Source organism: Pelobates fuscus, chromosome 12, assembly GCF_036172605.1.
Source record: "Pelobates fuscus isolate aPelFus1 chromosome 12, aPelFus1.pri, whole genome shotgun sequence".
NCBI classification, from domain to species: Eukaryota; Metazoa; Chordata; class Amphibia; order Anura; family Pelobatidae; genus Pelobates; species Pelobates fuscus.
The window spans coordinates 34,428,856-34,449,979 of record NC_086328.1 but is presented as its reverse complement, the minus strand read 5'-3'; the positions used below and the strand labels follow the sequence as shown (position 1 = coordinate 34,449,979).

General features: G+C 43.5%; 1 protein-coding gene across 1 annotated transcript; it reads right to left on the bottom strand.

Moving 5' to 3' along the window:
• Positions 1-244: 244 nt before the first annotated feature.
• Positions 245-20,176, bottom strand: GCSH (glycine cleavage system protein H). The gene is made up of 5 exons (XM_063438294.1): positions 20,017-20,176; positions 11,925-12,004; positions 5,509-5,572; positions 1,931-2,062; positions 245-878 (listed from the first exon to the last, which is right to left on the bottom strand). Exons 1-5 carry the CDS (start codon positions 20,138-20,140, stop codon positions 781-783), a joined length of 498 nt encoding a protein of 165 aa, XP_063294364.1. The 5' UTR covers positions 20,141-20,176; the 3' UTR covers positions 245-780.
• Between the last annotated feature and the right edge of the window lie 948 nt (positions 20,177-21,124).

Sequence of the window (21,124 nt, the reverse complement as noted above, 5' to 3'; positions counted from 1 at the left end):
ATTGCATCCAGTATACAAACAAAATCCACTATATTCCCTAAAAAAATAAAAAATAAACACCTACCTACCCCCCTCTCTCTCTCTCAAGGTCTGTAAGACGGTGGTAAAAGGGCAGGCCCTGTAGGTGGACGTGGGCTGTGTAAGGGGCCCCAAAATGTCTGATGGCAGAACATTGCCAATCCAATACCAGTTACTAACATCACTTACTCATCAAAATATATAAATCCCAGCTCTACTGCACAAATTGTTGATTCATTTGTATTTATTATAAAGTATTATCCTTGGAAACATCAGCAAGAAAAACAATGTTTCTAAACCTTGATTAGTGTTGACACAGATTTCCAATAGTGGGAGAACACTTGTATCTGAAAGTAATCAGTCCAGCACACAAGGACTAGCCTTCATTTGTGGCTTGCTTGAAAGCCATCCAGGCAAATCCTTCTGTCGCCGATACTAGCAGCAGAAAAAAGTTGCAAAAATGAAGGTTTATAAAAGGTTAGTTTTTTTTTTTGTTTTTTTTTTACTGTAAATTGAAGAAGTCATGAAAAAAAGGTTGCAGGTGTGCAAATTGTTAGGCAGGAAAGTCCTGCAACTTTTCAAATATGTCTTTTTTCTAACACGAGAGTGTTGAGGGAGAGTTGGTTTAAAATAAAATTTAAAAAATAAAGGAGTTATTGGTGGTGGTATGACATTTCCACTGGCAGCAAGTTGGCGACCGTCCATAAACGGCTACTCTGCACCTATACAAGACTTCTACCTGGGACACAGTCTACAAAGAGCTCACTCTTCAAGTGATTTGACGTATTTCTTATATGCATCTTCCGTCAGAAGGTCATCCAGTTCAGAGGGCTCATCCACAGTCAGCTTGATTAACCATCCTAATGGATCAAAAACAAAACAGGGTTACGTCACATTGTCACTCAGCTCATACCATCTATTTGAAACAAATATATATATATATATATATAAAATGAATGATTGCAGCAAGACAACATTCCAACAATTCACATAAATCAGAAATAATCTACATTGTACACGTTTCAGTGTCACGACTTAACAGCAGTACCATGTAATTTAATAATAAATTTAAAAAGTGACATTGATACATTGTATTTGATTAATAAATTAGAGTTAATCATATTTACCCCAAAATGCATGCAGTCAGAAAGTGCTTTGGCCCACCAAATCTATTTTGCCCATTGTGCAACGTGCCTCAGTTAGAGACACTCCCAGCCACCAGAGTGTGAGAGAAAGCAATGTTTAAATAATGTAAGTGTGGCATCTTCTTCAGCACAAACTATAGGTTATGTGCGTCTTTGCTCCAAACCACCTCAGCCGGCCAACTGGTGCCAGGGAAGTTACCCTCCTCCACCAAAAAGGTAGGAAACAGGAGGGTGGCTTAAAATGTGTACATTTTGCATCTTTGTCTGTAAGTTCATCTGTAAGAGTGTCACTGTAGTAGTTTAGATGTATATGTACATTCATCTCAACATTCAAACATCAACACTACAGACACAACCCTACATTCAAAGACAAACACTATAAAACAAGTAAACCTTTTAAATGACAACAGAACACACTACACACAAAAAGATGCAAAATACAACCCTGCAAGGATGGGCAAATAGTAGATCCCCAGGAGGGAAAGCATTATGGGAGATGTACGACAGATGGGTATCAGTCTACTTTTTTCCATCCTTGCCAAATATATATATATTTTTTTTACACTAGGGCCCTCTCTACTTTAGTTCAGCCACTGCATGCAATGGACCAGCATATCTTTTCTACAGAAATCTGGAGAGAGACTATCACTTTGAGAAAACAAAACAAAATCTCTAGCAGAAAAGTGCTCTGGCCTGTCCGATGTGAGAAGTGTATAAATAGACGATGGGTGATCTGGAACAAACATTTACACAAAGCAGAAATTTACCTTCATCATAGCACGACTGGTTTACCAAGCCTGGATTGTCCGCCAACGCAACGTTTATTTCCGTGACTTGTCCCGTCAATGGAGAAAAAAGTTCACTAGCAGCTTTAACACTTTCTAATGTCCCAAACTCCTCTGTAACAAACAAAACCAGGAAAACAAATGGGTGAAATGCAGCAGTCAGCACGTAATAAAGCTAATAATATAACAAGTGTGACAATAATGATGTGCCCACGTACAACGTTTGTTTATTCAGGAGTTAAATTGGAACACACACACACAATTGGATTAAGAGGCAAATAAAAACATGATATTCAGATTGTGTGCCTTCAAGCCTTGTTCAAGTCTGCAGTCAATTTAGGAGCAAGCTTTTAATTTAGGTTTTGTAACTCTGTATATAAGACGTTATGAATTAAAAGAAAAGCAGATCATGAATCCACTATATTTTAAGGGACACGATAAGCACTTAATTTTATCTCATTGCATTAGTTATAGTCTTCTGGCGCTTTTCCTATTCAATGTTAATCTATTTAGCAGTTTAGTTTACACTTAATAAGAACACCGAATAATTGTCACTGGCCACCCAAAGCCCAGCCCTGAATAAAAGGTATGGCTGTGGTAGATATTATACACTATACCAATTCATACCATCAATGGGCACTGTGATAGGCTGAAAGCAGTAAGCCTGAAACTCTCAGCCAATAATAGCTGCCCATCACTGCTCAGGCTAACACCACCTGTAGCACATAAGGGATGGGTTGCAGGGGACTCTATAGCATTAACTAATGGATTGGCCAAAGGCCACCATGACCAGTCAGCATCTGCTCATAGAGATTAAATTAATCTGTGAGGAAAGTTCAGTGTCTGCATGCAGAGGGTGGAGACACTGAATGTCACACTGTGCAGCACTGCCCCAGGAAGCACCTATAGCAGCCATCTGAGGAGTGGCCACTGGAGGTATCCTTAATCTGTAATGTAAACACTGACCACTTATAGAACCAAAACAGGAAACACCAAGGACGTGTACTAAGGCCCTTCAGGAGGGGAAGGCAGTGAATATAAAAGCAACATTTATTGTATAACAGGAGTTACAGATAACAAACCACAAAAATTAAAAAGTACAGTAATACCAGAGGAGAAAAAGCCTTAACGGTTATGTACAGGGTTGCCAAACAGGAAGGGTAAGGGTAAATTAGGCTCAGAGAGATCTGTGGCACCTGGGAATACATATGGTGATTGCTATATGTGCTAAATCTGCCAGAGGCTGAACTGAAACCCAAGATAAAACTTTTAAATACAATAGTCACCAAATAGCTTAAAGGATCAAGGTAATGTGTGTTGGAGAAAAACACAATAATATAGATAAGCCTCCAAATAGGGCAAAAAAATCCCAATAGCAGCTAAGGTTCCTGGTGCTTGACAGAAAGGAGAGAGAAGTGGGGAAGAAAAGTAAGAAATGTCTCCCCCACCCACACACTTTACCTGTCCAATAACAAAAATGGAAAAGAAACACACACACAGTGAGGTGCAAAAAAGAACGCACCCTCTCAGATCGCAAAAATGTTTTTGCTCACTTGTGCCGTTACAGAGAGAACCTGTACCATTTGTATCAGACTGATCCTTCTCCAGATTAAAAAAATGTCAGTAAGTTACCTCTGTGTGAGAGACAACAACAACTCGGATGATCGTTTCGGCTCTGGGCGAACTCTTGGGTGGAATCAGTCTGATCTGCAAATAGTATATGCTCTCTCTGTAATGGCACAAGTGAGCAAAAACACTTGAGATCCTAGCAGTGACTACCTGAAGGGCAAGATACGGAGTGGGACCTGGGACCTGACCATGGAGCAGAGCAGTCGTAACAGATTTCACAGATTACCGACAATACCAAGAGACCACTGATCCAATAACTGCTGGCGGGTGAAAGGGGACAGTAAGCCCTACGTGCCGATACCAAATATGCAGACTAACCTGCTGGTTTCGTCCAAGCGACTTCTGCGCCTACAAGCATTGCCTGGCGTGGGAGAGACGGACGCTCTCCCGTCGCAGCAAACAGCGGAGATTTTCAGCAAGGGCACCCGTTCCCTCCCCTGTGGACCGACATGATGCACGCTCATTCACAGACTCTCACTGCCCACGATTGGCACCAGGCGGCCTAGTAACCATGCCTCACCAAAACCGGCACCAACACATGCGGACCCCGGCGGTGAGATGGTTGAGCGCACCCTACAATGTCTGGACAAGATATTTCAGCAATTCTGGGAACAGCTGGAACAACCACTGCCACCACAGTCACCAAAATCTGTGAAGGAGATGAGGAAGGATGGTGATAAAGGGCCAAGCAGGCCTAACTCGGGCAGAATCCAGCACAGAGCACATGCCACCTACGCTGCCAGTCAACCCAGGCTGAAGGCCACAGCATCACCCACAACGCCGGAAGACCACCCGCCGCTGGCAGTGGCAGAACATCAAGGCCTTCCGCAGCGCCTGCAAAGGAAAAGACCTGGCCACACAGCGCACCCGAGTCTGTGGACCAGAGAAGCAGACCTTCCAACAGGCCTGGGGCTGGAGAGAGCCGCCCGCACTTTGCTGTTGCCATATGGATCCTCCGTCTCCCCCGCTGTTTCACTGCCGAACCTAGGCATTGGATGACTGTGGACACTAAGCGGGTATTTCCAGCTACTGCCTCTCTTGCATATCCTCGCAGTGTTTTGCCCATACATGCGGACACTCCAATCTTTTTTTTTCTTGTATTATTTTTGCTGTTTGGTTTAAGTTAACTCGCAGATCTTTCAATGTGAAGGAAGGGAGATAGTCTGCTGAATCTCAGTGATCGCTTTACCATGATCCTTGCCTACAGTACAACTCTCTCTCGCACCAAATATTATAAGATGGCTGTGATAATTGCCAAGCAGGGTTTCCCCACTCATAACACCCGTTTGACGGGATAATAACACTCCAGATAGCATTGCTGATGAGGTCCAGCCTGGGGAATGCCCCAAGCATTACACTGACCTGACATACTGCTCAGGCAAAACAGATCATGGGGAACTAAGGCGGCTTACTTTAGGTGGAATCCACTCTTAAAATGTTTAGCGTCTATTAATCTTTTCAAGAATGTCTAGATTGATATACACAGTCTTTAGCAGGTTTATTCCACAGTAAACGTATCCTGACAGACTAGCCTGCAATTTTTTATCTACTTCACATTATAACACTGTGGCTGCCTAGCTGTGGAGTTTACCTTGCTACGCTTTGATACACCAGTTATGTGTCTACCTGATAGAACTCCTTTTTTCTACTCTATACAATAGAATTGTTGTGCTGTACCATCACAATTGTACATTACTTATCTCCACGTACCACTAATGTCTTTATGCTACCTGTACGATTGTGTTATCCAATGTGCATGCTTTTGTTGTTGGGACAAAGGAGGCGACTGTATACTCTTCAGCACTACAAATATACAAATTTACAAAAAAATAAATAAAGATACTGAGTTTCTCTAAGCTTTTGCCCCTTCTCAGAGAATTCACACTGAATTGCATCCCTGCTTGTATCCAACACACAAATACCGTACATACCCAATTTTTTCAATTTAGTTCCAACTTCTGGAAGACCACAGTAAACCACGTCTCCTAATGATTCCTTAATAAAAAGGAGGAACATTGAAAACATTATGTAAAATACAAACACAATTTGTGACCAAAAAAAACTTTTAAAACTACAAAATCTAATTTATGAGAATTATGGAGAGCCAAAGCAGGTCAGTAGAATTAGAATAAGCTCTATTCGTGCATTTGTATATTAAAGAAAAATAAAATAAAAAAATACAGCACATACGAATTCTATATAGTTGCAAATCATGACAGACTTGATTAAAGTCACATTGATTTATAGAAATAATCAGTAAGACTATCTCCAGTTTAACTACTTCACTACCAAAAGAGTATAAACATTTGTAAATTCATGCATTTTGCAGAATAAAATTTAGTCCATTGATCCTCATATATAGGAAAAAAAAGGATTTTTTTTTTTTTTTTTTACATATTTCTCCCAAATACATATAAACAAGTTATTTGACCATTTTATTTATTTTTTTCACACCTACTGTATGTGAGAAAATAGCATTTTTATACTGACATTTCAGACGCTGTGTGAAATATTGCAAGATAAGGGACACTGTACGCGGTCTAAAGCATTTAATTTCCCAAATGTTGTAATAAAGCATGAACAAATTGTAACCGTGGCGCGTTCCCTTTAACTCAAAATAAAGATTGTGTATATTTACATAATTACAATGTTCACATTTATCTACAAAGCGATCTATCAAGTCATTTGTAGTTTATAAATTTACCCTGGCTCTCACATATCTAGTATGAACATGCACAGAAGACAGTCTAGCATGACTCACTTTGTATTTAAAGGAACACTATAGGGCCAGGGATACAAACATGTATTCCTAGCACTATAGTGGCCTGTGTCGCTATATAGGTCCCCCCATCAGAGCAGTGAAGGTGATTTAACTCACCTTTTTTCCCCATGCCGCACCGGTCTAGTCGTGGCTGGCCCCCTGCCTCCATGGCTGAGATAATCAATCTTGTTGATTGGCAGGATATTGTGCATGCGCACCAAAACACTGCACCAATCAGCATCACCTCCTAGAGATGCATTGAATCAAGGGAGCACCTCTAGTGGCCGTCAGAGTGACTGCCACTACAGGTGTATCTAGGCAGCAATGTAAACACCCTGCAGGAACAGACTATAGACGCCAAAATAACTACATTAAGCTGTACTGGTTCTGAGAACTATAGTGTCCCTATACAACACAGTGAAAACAGCTCAAATCAAATTAAAATAGAAACCTAGTTAGTGCATTCACTAGCCATTTAGCCAACACGCTGGATTTAAAGCAGCACTGTCACGCCAAACGTACCTTTTCCCAATTGTTTCCTCTTCTTCTCCTCCTCTTTTATTTCTGATCTAGGCCCCTTTAAAAAAAAATTGCGGCTGCACTGCAAGTGCTGCTGGGAGGAAGTGACGGCAGAGGAGAGGAGAGGCATCCGCTCCCTTCATACCCAGCCACCCTCCTGCAACGAAAAGTTAAGGAAGAGGAGGGTGGCTGATACATAAGGTGTGTGTGTGTGTGTGTGTGTGTATGTATGCAAGTATGTATGTATATATTTATATCTGTATGTATGTATGTATGTATGTATGTATGTATGTATGTATGTATGTATGTATGTATGTATGTATGTATGTATGTCAGTATGCATATGTCAGTATGTATCTGTGTATGCATATATCTGCGTGCGTGTGTGTGTGTGTGTCTGTCTGCATGTATGTATATCAGTAAGTATATGTATGTATGTATGCCAGTGCGTATTTATGTGTGTGTAGGTCTGTTTGTATGTCAGTTTATCAGTATGTGTATGTGTCAGTAATGTATGTATGTACGTACGTCAGTGTGTGTGTCTGTATCGCCTTATGCATGTGTCTGTATGCCTGTGTGTGTGACTTTCAGTATGAGTGTGTCAGTATGCCTGTATGTGTGTATGTCTGTTTCAGTATTTGAGTCTGTTGGTATGTGTATATCTTTCTGTGTGTGTGTCTGTGTCCTTTTGTGTCTGTGTGTGTGTGTATTCCTGTGGGCAGGATTTGGAGGCGGGCACCTGGGGGCCCCAGACCTTGAGCGGTGTTAGGGGCCCCACAATTTCTGATGGCGGCCCTGGAGCTATCTACTAAAGAGCTAAAAAAAACTAAAATGGCCTTTCAGCCAACTTTATTAATACTAAGTAAAAAATACTTGTCAGCACCCTGGAGAGATTTTCTCTCTCACAGGAAAAGGCCTCGGTCACAAGTGAAATTGAATAGTGGAAGAGGACAGGAGATACTAGATCTGCCCTTTGCCCGAATAGCGGTCCACTGTCCCCGGGTAACCCAGTTACTGGATTCATTGTCATGGTGGCTATAAAGCAGATATATGTAGTAGGGGAGAACAGTTAGTTCCCCTGACTGAGGATCGATGACTCTGGCAGAAACTTACGGGGCAAGAGAATGGCCTCAATACAAAGCACACCCCAGTGACCCTGGGAGACGAGAGATATTGGGGGAATGCTAGCCCACTCTATTGGTTACTCCAGGCTGGTTAATGCTACGACGGCAGACCTGGCTGGACATAGGTGAGCTTGACTTACGCAAGTTGGTCGCTTGCTCTGGTTGGGAACGGAAGCTAGACTAGCCTTATACAGTGGGTCGGGGAGCGTGGTGTGTATAACGCTTCTACCGCATGTTCGACATTCAGGAGACCACGGGATATTAGCCAGATTGAGCAGACAGACGCCGGGTGCCCTATACTATACTATTGTTCAGACCATGTGAAATGAATAAATGATTAATGCTGGGAGCAGAAAATGGGAAATGTCCACAGCACTAATACTTTATGTCCATGCTAGACCTATGCCATCGTGTGCTTGGAGCATATACCACAACAGGAAGGTCATGGGGGGGCGGGGCCTGACCAGCATGGAAGGCAGACGTGCTACTGCAGAGCTCCTCAGACAATAGAGCAAATTCTGTAGTTTCTGGCCCTAAATAACTCAAATCTGGCAACCCAAATAGACTTACCTGACCCACAAAAGGGCACTAACCGGACACCAAGGTCTGCAACTAATCTGAGGCCGGCTGGCCGACTGACTTCTGACATGAGGCCTGGCGCTCATAGAGCGGGAGAGGCGGCTGATCTCCCGGTCCGGCGCCATATGATTCCGATGTTTAACAAACAGGAGCCCCGTTACTCCCCCCCCTGGACCGTCGGGGGTGATCGCGGTCCACATCAGGGAGGCAAACTGAGACCAGAGAGGGTGCGGTGGGGGACTGCACTGAAAAGCACACAACATGAAGCGGCAACAAGCATGGCGGATGCCACGCGTCCCCCTAAGCCTACAGACCCACAGCATGGGACCCTACAGAGGTTGGATGCAATCTTCGATGATTTCTGGCGCAAGCTGGAGGCCAGACTGCAACCGCTTACCTTTTTACAGACAAGCGAGCGACACATGAGCAACCAGCACAGCGCTACCAACATGGCCGCCAAGCCGCAACTGAAGCGGAGCAGCTTGGGCCTACTAACACCAGAGCGGAGGAAAGCCTGCGAAACCAAGCCGAGAATTAAACCAGCAGCACCCACCAAGAGGGCGTTCGAAACTGCAGTCCTGACTGCCCGACTCCTTTCTGGGCTGGGAACCCACCAGGAGTTCACTCCAAGCCGTCCATACACCCGTGGGGACACCCGGGAAAGGGAGAACCCGCGGGCCCCCGAGCCAACCACCGAGATTGGGAGGCTCCATGGACACAAGGCGAGGGCTCTCATTAAGGCCCGGAGCCGGAGGGGCAGGAATCTGGGACGCAGAGGAAACACCCGGACGGAATGGCGAACCCGCCAAAACTTAATATACCTGCCTGTCTCCAGCGGCCACTGCAAACAGACCCTGACTGAGAGACACAACCAAGCAAGCACAGCTTCGCTGGGGCGTCAGAAGAACATGAGGCACTCGGGCAAGCAGAAGGCTCACCGGATGGGAACCACCTTGCCATCAAATCGGGAGCGGGGATGGCGAGGCACAGGGCCCAACATGGCAGCAACACCGGGTCAGCGCAACAACGTCCCACAACCACAACACGGTGTATCCCCTGAACGCATGCCGCGACCAGGACCAGGACTCGCAAAAGCAACAGAGTGGGACTGTGGTATACCTCTTGCTGGGGTAGGCTGACCGGGACTTTAGACATAACTGATGCCCCATACGGTTTTTATCCGCAAATGTTATAGTTTTTTCTGTTTTTTTTTTTTTTTTTCATTTGATGTTTCCTTTATATTTTTATGTTATGCTTTACAACTCACTGTTTAGGCCTCTTTTTTATGCTAGCGAGGAGGATAGGATGATGACAGCATGACCCAGTGGAATATTAGCTTGTCATAGTTACTTAGCATGTCAACCTACTGTGTTAATTACTTATACCTCCTTATCTAGCTAGTTCTCTGAGTTCCAAACTAGATATATGTAATTTATAACCTGTCACACACACACTAAAGCGAGATATAACCAGTCACACACACACTAAAGCGAGGGATAACCTGTCACACACACACTAAAGCGAGGGATAACCTGTCACACACACACTAAAGCGAGGAATAACCTGTCACACACACACTAAAGCGAGGGATAACCTGTCACACACACACTAAAGCGAGGGATAACCTGTCACACACACACACTAAAGCGAGGGATAACCTGTCACACACACACACTAAAGCGAGGGATAACCTGTCACACACACACACTAAAGCGAGGGATAACCTGTCACACACACACTAAAGCGAGAGATAACCTGTCACACACACACTAAAGCGAGAGATAACCTGTCACACACACACTAAAGCGAGAGATAACCTGTCACACACACACTAAAGCGAGAGATAACCTGTCACACACACACTAAAGCGAGAGATAACCTGTCACACACACACTAAAGCGAGAGATAACCTGTCACACACACACTAAAGCGAGAGATAACCTGTCACACACACACTAAAGCGAGAGATAACCTGTCACACACACACTAAAGCGAGAGATAACCTGTCACACACACACTAAAGCGAGAGATAACCTGTCACACACACACTAAAGCGAGAGAGAACCTGTCACACACACACTAAAGCGAGAGAGAACCTGTCACACACACACTAAAGCGAGAGAGAACCTGTCACACACACACTAAAGCGAGAGAGAACCTGTCACACACACACTAAAGCGAGAGAGAACCTGTCACACACACACTAAAGCGAGAGAGAACCTGTCACACACACACTAAAGCGAGAGAGAACCTGTCACACACACACTAAAGCGAGAGAGAACCTGTCACACACACCAATCACATATAACTTAACTTATACTTTGTATATACTCTCTCTGGTAGAGCTTTGCTTTGCTCTGTCTTGTTTAACACGTCTGCTTTTGTTTAGCTCTAACAGATCAGCCTTAGCTCATGACACTCAGCCTATACGTTCCTGTATAACTGCCTATGATGACAAGATCGCACCTGTCATGTAGCACTTACTGTTAACCTGTTTAAATTGCGTTCTCATTTACTGACTCACAAAAACATAAAAATGAGGCAATACCATTATGGAAATGTAATTCATACTGTTTTCGCTGTACTAATCCACTTTGATGATTACCCACGCATTTCCCTTTTTCTATTCTGTATCCCTCACAAATGCCTCAATAAAAGAAAGATTTACAAAAAAAAAAAACAGGAAGGTCATGATATAAAAACACAGTTTACTCACATGTATAAAGGTTTGATCAATGCATCAACGTATACACTGCATGTTGTTTAATGTTTCTTCTTTCTCTGTGGTATGCCTGCCATGTTGTGTGCTACTTACATTCTATAAATAAAGATTGTCTAAAAATAAATATTAGTAAATAAGGGAGCTGAAAATCTCCCCGCTGCCAAACTAGTGTGGGCAGATGAAGCCCATGCGGGACACGTCATCTGGGAACACAAAGATGGCGGGCCTAGGCCATAGATCCAGAGAATAAAAAAAAGAAAGAGGTTAAATGAAGTGATACAGGGGATCTAGGGGCATTTGGTGGGGACACTCAAATGTATTTTAATAGTGATGGCTTACATGGGAAATGCTTGTGAATTTTATTTTCTCTGGAGCTTGCTGAGAATTATGGGAACTGTAGTTCACAGAAACGTGCAGTGCCAAAGTTATCCATGCATGCCCTATAAATTCCATTAACATTGTTTGCACTTGAATATGAAGACATTCCACGATTAACGGATGACCGAAAGAATGTCAATGGCCTCATCAAAAAAAAGACAAAGTCCAAAACAGACCAACACCAAGATATGCAGTGACTGCTAGAGCGAATTTAATCAGATACAGATTTCAAAGATCACTCGACAGACACACACAGATCGATACCTGAGCAAATTTACTGATTCCAACTGTCCCAACTCCGTTTTCAACTAAAATCCATTCATGTTTGTCTGTGAACTTGCGAGCTGCAATGAAAGTGGTAAAGTTATAAAACATTCTGCATTATACCATTTCTAATGCATTTAATTCAGGCTTCTCAAGCAGCATTATAGAGATACACAACATTTTTAAAAGAAAAAAAAAGAATTATTCGGAAAAATGACATTTTTGGGACACACACACACACACACACACACACACACACACCTCTTTATATTCTTACTGAGGAGGCACAATTATTTAATTTGATGCACACAAACAAAATTTCTGATAGGGCCAGAACACCATTTAAATTGCATAGTAGGTTAGAGCACATTGAGCAACACTGGTGCACTAATAAAAGTACATTCCTAGCACCATAACCACTACAGCACACTGCACTAGGCGCTGCGCTCTGCTACCATTGCAGCCAGAAGCTCTCAGCAGGGGGCAGTGCCTGGCAAAACCCAGGTGAGAAGTCAAACCATTCTAAAATGTTAGAGCAGGGGTGGCCTAAATAGTAAAGTATTTTAGAAATACAAGTCAAATGAGCCCCGGCAAGTCTAAAGAAACTAATAAAAATATAGACTCCTCTCTGAACGGCCCCTGGTGGTTGTAAACAAACATTTCTACAAAGACCAGGAAGTGGCTGAGTTCAGCCAGCCATTCCTACTCCTCTAATTAGATTAAAAGTAAAAAGCAAACGGAGGTAGAGAAGATGAGGAACAAAGGATAACAAACCCTGGGAGCCAAGGGGGAAACCCAGGGACACGAACGGAGACGGACGCAAGGACCTCATCGACCACCAACAGGGGAGACGGGGTGTCTCCGTGGGGGCCCGGGCTGGGGGACGGGGTTGCGGGCGGAGCGCGGGGATGGAGACCCTCGGGTACCTCCTCCCCCCCTCCATATGGCCTTGGTCCCTGCACTCCTAGCCAGGAATGTTCACATACCCTAGCGCGACCAACTCCAGCTCTGCCCCCACCACAGGGACCCCTCGCAACAACGAGCTGACACACACCACTCCCACGCATGCCTGCAGCCAAAGCTCAGAGACTTACATACCACGCACCAGGGCCCGACCCGAACAACCCTGATGCCCACCATAGTGCCCCACTATCCCATCACACACCCAGACAAGGGACGGCTCTCCCTAACACAAGGAGAAATACGACATTAATACCCAAGACATCTTCACATAGCCACATCAGCCACCCTGCCAACCCACTAACAGCACAAGGAGCAACCCCAAGAAGGGAAACGAAAGAATAACGAAAAGGGAGACAAAGGGGTCTAAGCAAACACACGACTAGAGACGACTAACTGGAGTAAATAGCTAGATAGGCAACACAACAGCTTCTGATAGATAATATACATGACGCCAGAAGAAACATGGGAAAAGGGAGTCTAGGACGCTCGAGGCACTAGCACACTAGACATTAGGAGAGACAACAACAAGAGAGACCAAGCCAGAGAATGGAAAACTACCCGCAGACAAGAAAAGAGATATGAGCACACCAAAAACAGGCACAGCCCAAAAACCTCACTACCCCATTGAGCATGTAAAGAGCCGAGACACTGACGATCACCTGAGACCTCTAAACAAATGGCGCTCTCCCTACACAACCCCCTAGTAACCAAGACCAGAGATGCTATGCATAACACTCCTAGGAATGTGAAACCTTCTCCAATGACACGCTACTACAAAAGAACATAACGATACAATAATGACATGTTCCTCTACCTAATGATTAACGTTGGACTACTATGTTTTAGGAATGTTATGAAAATTCTGTAATAACCGAAGAAATACTTAAACATGTTTGTAAAATATTCCTACACGCTCAATAAAAACCCTTGGAATGAAAAAAAAAAAAAAGTAAAAAGCAGTCAATTCAAGGGGGAAACTGCATATGCACACCCCCTCCCACCCAAAAATAAATAAATAACATAAATGAAGGTACGTAATGCAAACACAAATCAATAAAGTTTCTTTAAAAACCCTCAGCACACACATGGCATGAACTATTTGCTCAATCATGGAGAAATATTGCAGCATTCACACGTTATAAAGTGGAAACATCACATTCTAAACCACTGCACTTAATGGATAAAATGAAGGGGGACAGGATGCAGCTGTTCAGCAAGGAGCTGGATAGGGTGAACCACATATCTACCCAATACGGGACTGATAGTTTTACCACTAGACTGCTACATGCTTTTTTTTTTTTTGGCAGGTAATCAAAATCAACAAGTTACATTGTGTGCAGTAAAAGGTATTCATCACAGATCACATTATTCAACAACATCACCACATGTTTACTATACACCCAATTTTATAATTTTCTAGCTTAAATTCCTCATGACTGCACGAGCCGTTAGATTAACTATTAACAGGAGGTTGCTGGTTAGTTGTATATGCACCCTCAGGGTTTCCAGGTTACAAGGCTATGTCTTGGATTAATGCCGCTTAGGGCGCGTAAGTATTAAGTGGTAATACATTTTGTCATAGGTTAGGTAAGAACCTAGTTCTTTCTTTGTGGTTAGCCAATGGGTAGTTGTGCCAGCTAGGTCGGCACAACTCTGGGAGCACATCTCTGGGAGCTTTGGCGAGTCGAAAACCAGAGTCCACCCTTATCTGCTTTACTTGTTTGGGCAGCAGTAGTGTAGATATCAGCCTCCGGCAGTAATGGGGTAATACAGAGTCGGTGACCGACTCAGGCACCCCTCGGATCCTTACGTTCCGTGCCTTTGCCCTATCCTCTATATTAGCTGGTTGTGTAGTCAGGGTGCTGCATTGCTTTTGCAGTGATCCCAGGGCTGCATCTGTGGCAGTTTGGGCAACCCCAACACTTTCGAGGTCCTCTTCCACCATCTTCACCCGTCCTGTGAGCATGGAAGTCCTCCCTAATCAGCGCCATGTCAGCATGGAACATTGCTTCTATTTCCTTTACTATGTCGGCTTTCGTGGAAGAAGCTGAGTCACCTAGCTCCATGGGTGTCGCGGGCTTTGCTTGTACCTTTGGTGGAGGTGAGTAAGTGGTCGTTGGGCTCTCGTCGTCTGACGAAGGTGAGGTAGAGGCCCTGGCCAGCGCCATCTTGCACAGGTCCGGCCACGTGGCCGTGTGCACATAAAAGCTTCGATGTCTCGGGAACCCGAGCCGGGATCAACATTATATTTCTTCGCCTTCTTGCCCATGATGTAAGGCACACAGGAGGCGTTCGGTGGCTCGGTAAATGTCGAGTGCTACATGCTTTATGTTGTTTAGTAGTTTAAACTTGTAGCCCTACCTCCTCCGCATGTAAAAATGACTGATTTATTTTTCTCGGTGAATCAGAGAGAATAATTTAACATGTTTAAACACTTTCAGAAAACAAACATTCAGGTTCTTCTTTATACAAGACAAGGAAATAAAAACTATATACTATGTGTTGTTTGTGTATATATATATATATTACCAGTACTTAATAAATGTGTTAAATATTATTCACACACACACTTTAAATCTGTCACTAGAACTAAACAGAAGGCCCAAACTGTGATGTGCTGACATATCTGCTGTTGGAATTACAAATGGATCACTTCATCTGATGCAAGCAAGCATTGAAGCAGAATTTTGCAGAGAATAGAAAACTTGCATAGTCTCTGGCAGAAGCCACTGGTTCAAACCAGATCACAACTGAAATAGCAAAGTACAGTCAGCAATATATACACAAGACGTAAAACTGTCATTGTTGAGATTTCGATTTTTCTAAGCTAGCCACTTGCTACAGAGCAATTTATTTAGTTATCCCAATTTATAGACACACAATGCCCTATTTTACATCAGTTTTGGCCACCCCTGATTAGATTGGCTTTTGAAGTTTCAAAGTTCTAGCTACCAGGATAGAGTTTCCAAAACGTGCACTCTGCCCCCTAGCAATTCTTGGCAAGACCCCATCTCCCACATTACAATGGATTAGTGATTAAGGCCCTGCTAATTGGTCCAACTGTTCAAAGTTCTCACAGGAAAAAATAATTTGTTTACATTTTTAAAGGGACACAGTTGTTGGAATTAAGTTGTTATGGTGCCAGAAGGTCCCTGGCACTGTCTTACTTTTAGGTGCTAAACCGTTTACGAATAATTAACCCCAAACTCATCTCTCTAGTGCCAGGTGAGAGGACAGGGGCGTCACTGACTGGTTGAGACAGTGGGCTTATGCATGGTTCTAATGCAGTTTTGTGAATGAGAGCTACAAAACAAATTATGGGGGAGGGAAGGGTTTAAAGGGATACTATAAAACGCCAAAACCAACTCCAGCTTAAAGGACCACTATAAGCACCCAGACCACTTCAGCTCAATTAAGTGGTCCGAGTGCCAGGTCCCTCTAGTTTTAACCTTGCAGCTGAAAACATAGTTTCAGAGACACAAGCTCAATATTATCACAAAATGCAATGGAGGACCAGAGATTGGCTGTGCTGTCCCGCCACTCACTGGTTAAAGGATACAGAACGTTATTTATTTTTTTTGATGCTGCAGCAAGCAGTATACACTATCTCACTCACCCCTAACTGCATCAAATGAGTGCTCCCGAAGTATTAAATGATATATTAACTTTTAGGCCAAAACAGTAAAACTGAGAACTAACTAACTTGAAGATTTCCTTCTGCCAGATAATGCCTAAAATTTGAAATGGACTTTGAATTGCAGAACGCTCACACTAATTAATAACCCTGCTACTTGCTTACATTTATGGTAAAAATGGTTCCAGATTTATAAAGTGCAGACAGAGTGATTGTTACAGATTTAGTACAATGACTTGGAACTAATGGGCCCATTTACTCTGTGCAGCCAAGAAAGAATTCGTTTACAAATGTTCAGAGTATAACAGTTACTCAGGAGAGAAGGTTCTCCATATGTACTGATAATGGGTCCAATACATATTCTCCCACTGTCCCGACACAGCAATCAGCAAGTATTCTCAGGGTGAGCAGAGTGCTTCTTAAAAAAAATAAAACACAAACTGAATACAGTATTACACAGCGCTCTCCATGCCATTCAGTGCCTGGCTGAGGTCAGAGCTCCAAACACTCTGCCCGGGTACAGAGCTCCATGCATCACACAGGCGCAGAGCTCCAAACATTCTGTCCATAAACAGAGCTCCATGCATTACACAGTTGCAGAGCTCCAAACATTCTGTCCATAAACAGAGCTCCATGCATTACACAGTTGCAGAGCTCCAAACATTCTGTCCATAAACAGAGCTCCATGCATTACAGAGGTGCAGAGCTCCAAACATTCTGTCCATAAACAGAGCTCCAAGCATTACACAGGTGCAGAGCTCCATGCATTACACAGGTGCAGAGCTCCAAACATTCTGTCCATAAACAGAGCTCCAAACATTCTGTCCATAAACAGAGCTCCATGCATTACAGAGGTGCAGAGCTCCATGCATTACAGAGGTGCAGAGCTCCATACATTCTGTCCATAAACAGAGCTCCAAACATTCTGTCCATAAACAGAGCTCCATGCATTACACAGGTGCAGAGCACCATACACTGTCTTTGTACAGAGCTCCAAACACTATGTCCTTGTACAGAGTTCCATGCATCACACAGGTGCAGAGCACCATACACTGTCTTTGTACAGAGCTCCAAACACTATGTCCTTGTACAGAGTTCCATGCATCACACAGGTGCAGAGCTCCATGCATTATACACAGAGCTCCATACACTCTGTCCTTGTACAGAGCTCCATGCATTACACACAGAGCTCCATACACTGTCCTTGCACAGAGCTCCATGCACTATACAGAGCTCAATACACTCTGTCCTTGTACAGAGCTCCATGCATTATACACAGAGCTCCATACACTGTCCTTGCACAGAGCTCCATACACTGTCCTTGCACAGAGCTCCATGCACTATACACAGAGCTCCATACACTCTGTCCTTGTACAGAGCTCCATGCATTACACAGGTGCAGAGCTCCATACACTGTCCTTGCACAGAGCTTCATACACTGTCCTTGCACAGAGCTCCATGCATTACACAGGTGCAGAGCTCCATACACTGTCCTTGCACAGAGCCCCATACACTATACACAGAGCCCCATACACTATACACAGAGCCCCATACACTATACACAGAGCCCCATACACTATACACAGAGCCCCATACACTATACACAGAGCCCCATACACTATACACAGAGCCCCATACACTATACACAGAGCCCCATACACTATACACAGAGCCCCATACACTATACACAGAGCCCCATACACTCTGTCCTTGTACAGAGCTCCATGCATTACACAGGTGCAGAGCTCCATACACTGTCCTTGCACAGAGCTCCATACACTGTCCTTGCACAGAGCTCCATACACTCTGTCCTTGTAGAGAGCTCCATGCATTATATACAGAGCTCCATACACTGTCCTTGCACAGAGCTCCAAGCATCAAACAGGTGCAGAGCTCCATACACTCTGTCCTTGCACAGAGCTCCATACACTATACACAGAGCTCCATACACAGAGCTCCATACACTATACACAGAGCTCCATACACTATACACAGAGCTCCATACACGCTGTACTTGTACAGAGCTCCATGCATTATATACAGAGCTCCATACACTCTGTCCTTGTACAGAGCTCCATGCATTATATACAGAGCTCCATACACTCTGTCCTTGTACAGAGCTCCATGCATTATACACAGAGCTCCATACACTCTGTCCTTGTACAGAGCTCCATGCATTATACACAGAGCTCCATACACTGTCCTTGTACAGAGCTCCATGCATTATACACAGAGCTCCATACACTCTGTCCTTGTACAGAGCTCCATGCATTATACACAGAGCTCCATACACTCTGTCCTTGTACAGAGCTCCATGCATTATATACAGAGCTCCATACACTCTGTCCTTGTACAGAGCTCCATGCATTATGCACAGAGCTCCATACACTCTGTCCTTGTACAGAGCTCCATGCATTATGCACAGAGCTCCATACACTCTGTCCTTGTACAGAGCTCCATGCATTATGCACAGAGCTCCATACACTCTGTCCTTGCACAGAGCTCCATGCATTATGCACAGAGCTCCATACACTCTGTCCTTGCACAGAGCTCCATGCATTATACACAGAGCTCCATACACTGTCCTTGCACAGAGCTCCATACACTGTCCTTGCACAGAGCTCCATGCATTATGCACAGAGCTCCATACACTCTGTCCTTGCACAGAGCTCCATGCATTATACACAGAGCTCCATACACTCTGTCCTTGCACAGAGCTCCATGCATTATACACAGAGCTCCATACACTGTCCTTGCACAGAGCTCCATGCATTATACACAGAGCTCCATACACTCTGTCCTTGCACAGAGCTCCATGCATTATACACAGAGCTCCATACACTCTGTCCTTGCACAGAGCTCCATGCATTATACACAGAGCTCCATACACTCTGTCCTTGCACAGAGCTCCATGCATTATACACAGAGCTCCATACACTCTGTCCTTGCACAGAGCTCCATGCATTATACACAGAGCTCCATACACTCTGTCCTTGCACAGAGCTCCATGCATTATACACAGAGCTCCATACACTCTGTCCTTGCACAGAGCTCCATGCATTATACACAGAGCTCCATACACTCTGTCCTTGCACAGAGCTCCATGCATTATACACAGCGCTCCATACACTGTCCTTGTACAGAGCTCCATGCATTATACACAGAGCTCCATACACTCTGTCCTTGTACAGAGCTCCATGCATTATACACAGAGCTCCATACACTGTCCTTGCACAGAGCTCCATGCATTATACACAGAGCTCCATACACTCTGTCCTTGTACAGAGCTCCATGCATTATACACAGAGCTCCATACACTCTGTCCTTGCACAGAGCTCCATACATCAAAGAGGTGCAGAGCTCCAAACACTCTGTCCTTGCACAGAGCTCCAATCACTCTGTCCTTGCACAGAGCTCCATGCATCACACAGGTGCAAGCTCCATACTTTGAGTTGCAGTAGAAGTTGCAGTGTGTGTGGTGGGAGGGTCACTCACCGGACAGTAAGTGTGATCCGGTAGCCAGGCTCCGTGCCGAGCTCGCCCTCCATGGCAGGCGGCAGGCCGGGGTTCCCAGGGTCCTCAGTCCGAGCCGCACTCCGCTCAGAGCTCGCATCGCCATCTTACAGAGAGAGAGAGAGCACAGCAACTAGACCGCACCGCGCATGCGTTATAGGGGGGCGGCTCCGTGTGACCGGGATTACCGACCATGTGATAAATACAGTGTAATAACTAACCAACTAACCATGTGATAAATACAGTGTAATAACTAACTAACTAACCATGTGATCAATACAGTGTAATAACTAACTAACCATGTGATAAATACAGTGTATAACTAACCATGTGATAACTATATACAGTGTAATAACTAACTAACCATGTAATAAATACAGAGTAATAACTAACCATGTAATAACTACTAACTAACCATGTAATAAATACAGTGTAATAACTAACTAACATGTGATCAATACAGTGTAATAACTAACCATGTGATAACTAAATACAGTGTAATAATTAACTAACCATGTGATAACTAAATACAGTGTAATAACTAACTAACCATGTGATAAATACAGTGTAATAACTAACCATGTAATAACTAAATACAGTGTAATAACTAACTAACATGTGATCAATACAGTGTAATAACTAACCATGTGATAACTAAATACAGTGTAATAATTAACTAACCATGTGATAACTAAATACAGTGTAATAACTAACTAACTATGTGATAAATACAGTGTAATAACTAACCATGTAATAACTAAATACAGTGTAATAACTAACTAACCATGTGATAAATACAGTGTAATAACTAACCATGTAATAACTAAATACAGTGTAATAACTAACTAACATGTGATCAATACAGTGTAATAACTAACCATGTGATAACTAAATACAGTGTAATAATTAACTAACCATGTGATAACTAAATACAGTGTAATAACTAACTAACCATGTGATAAATACAGTGTAATAACTAACCATGTAATAACTAAATACAGTGTAATAACTAACTAACCATGTGATAAATACAGTGTATAACTAACCATGTGATAACTATATACAATGTAATAACTAACTAACCATGTAA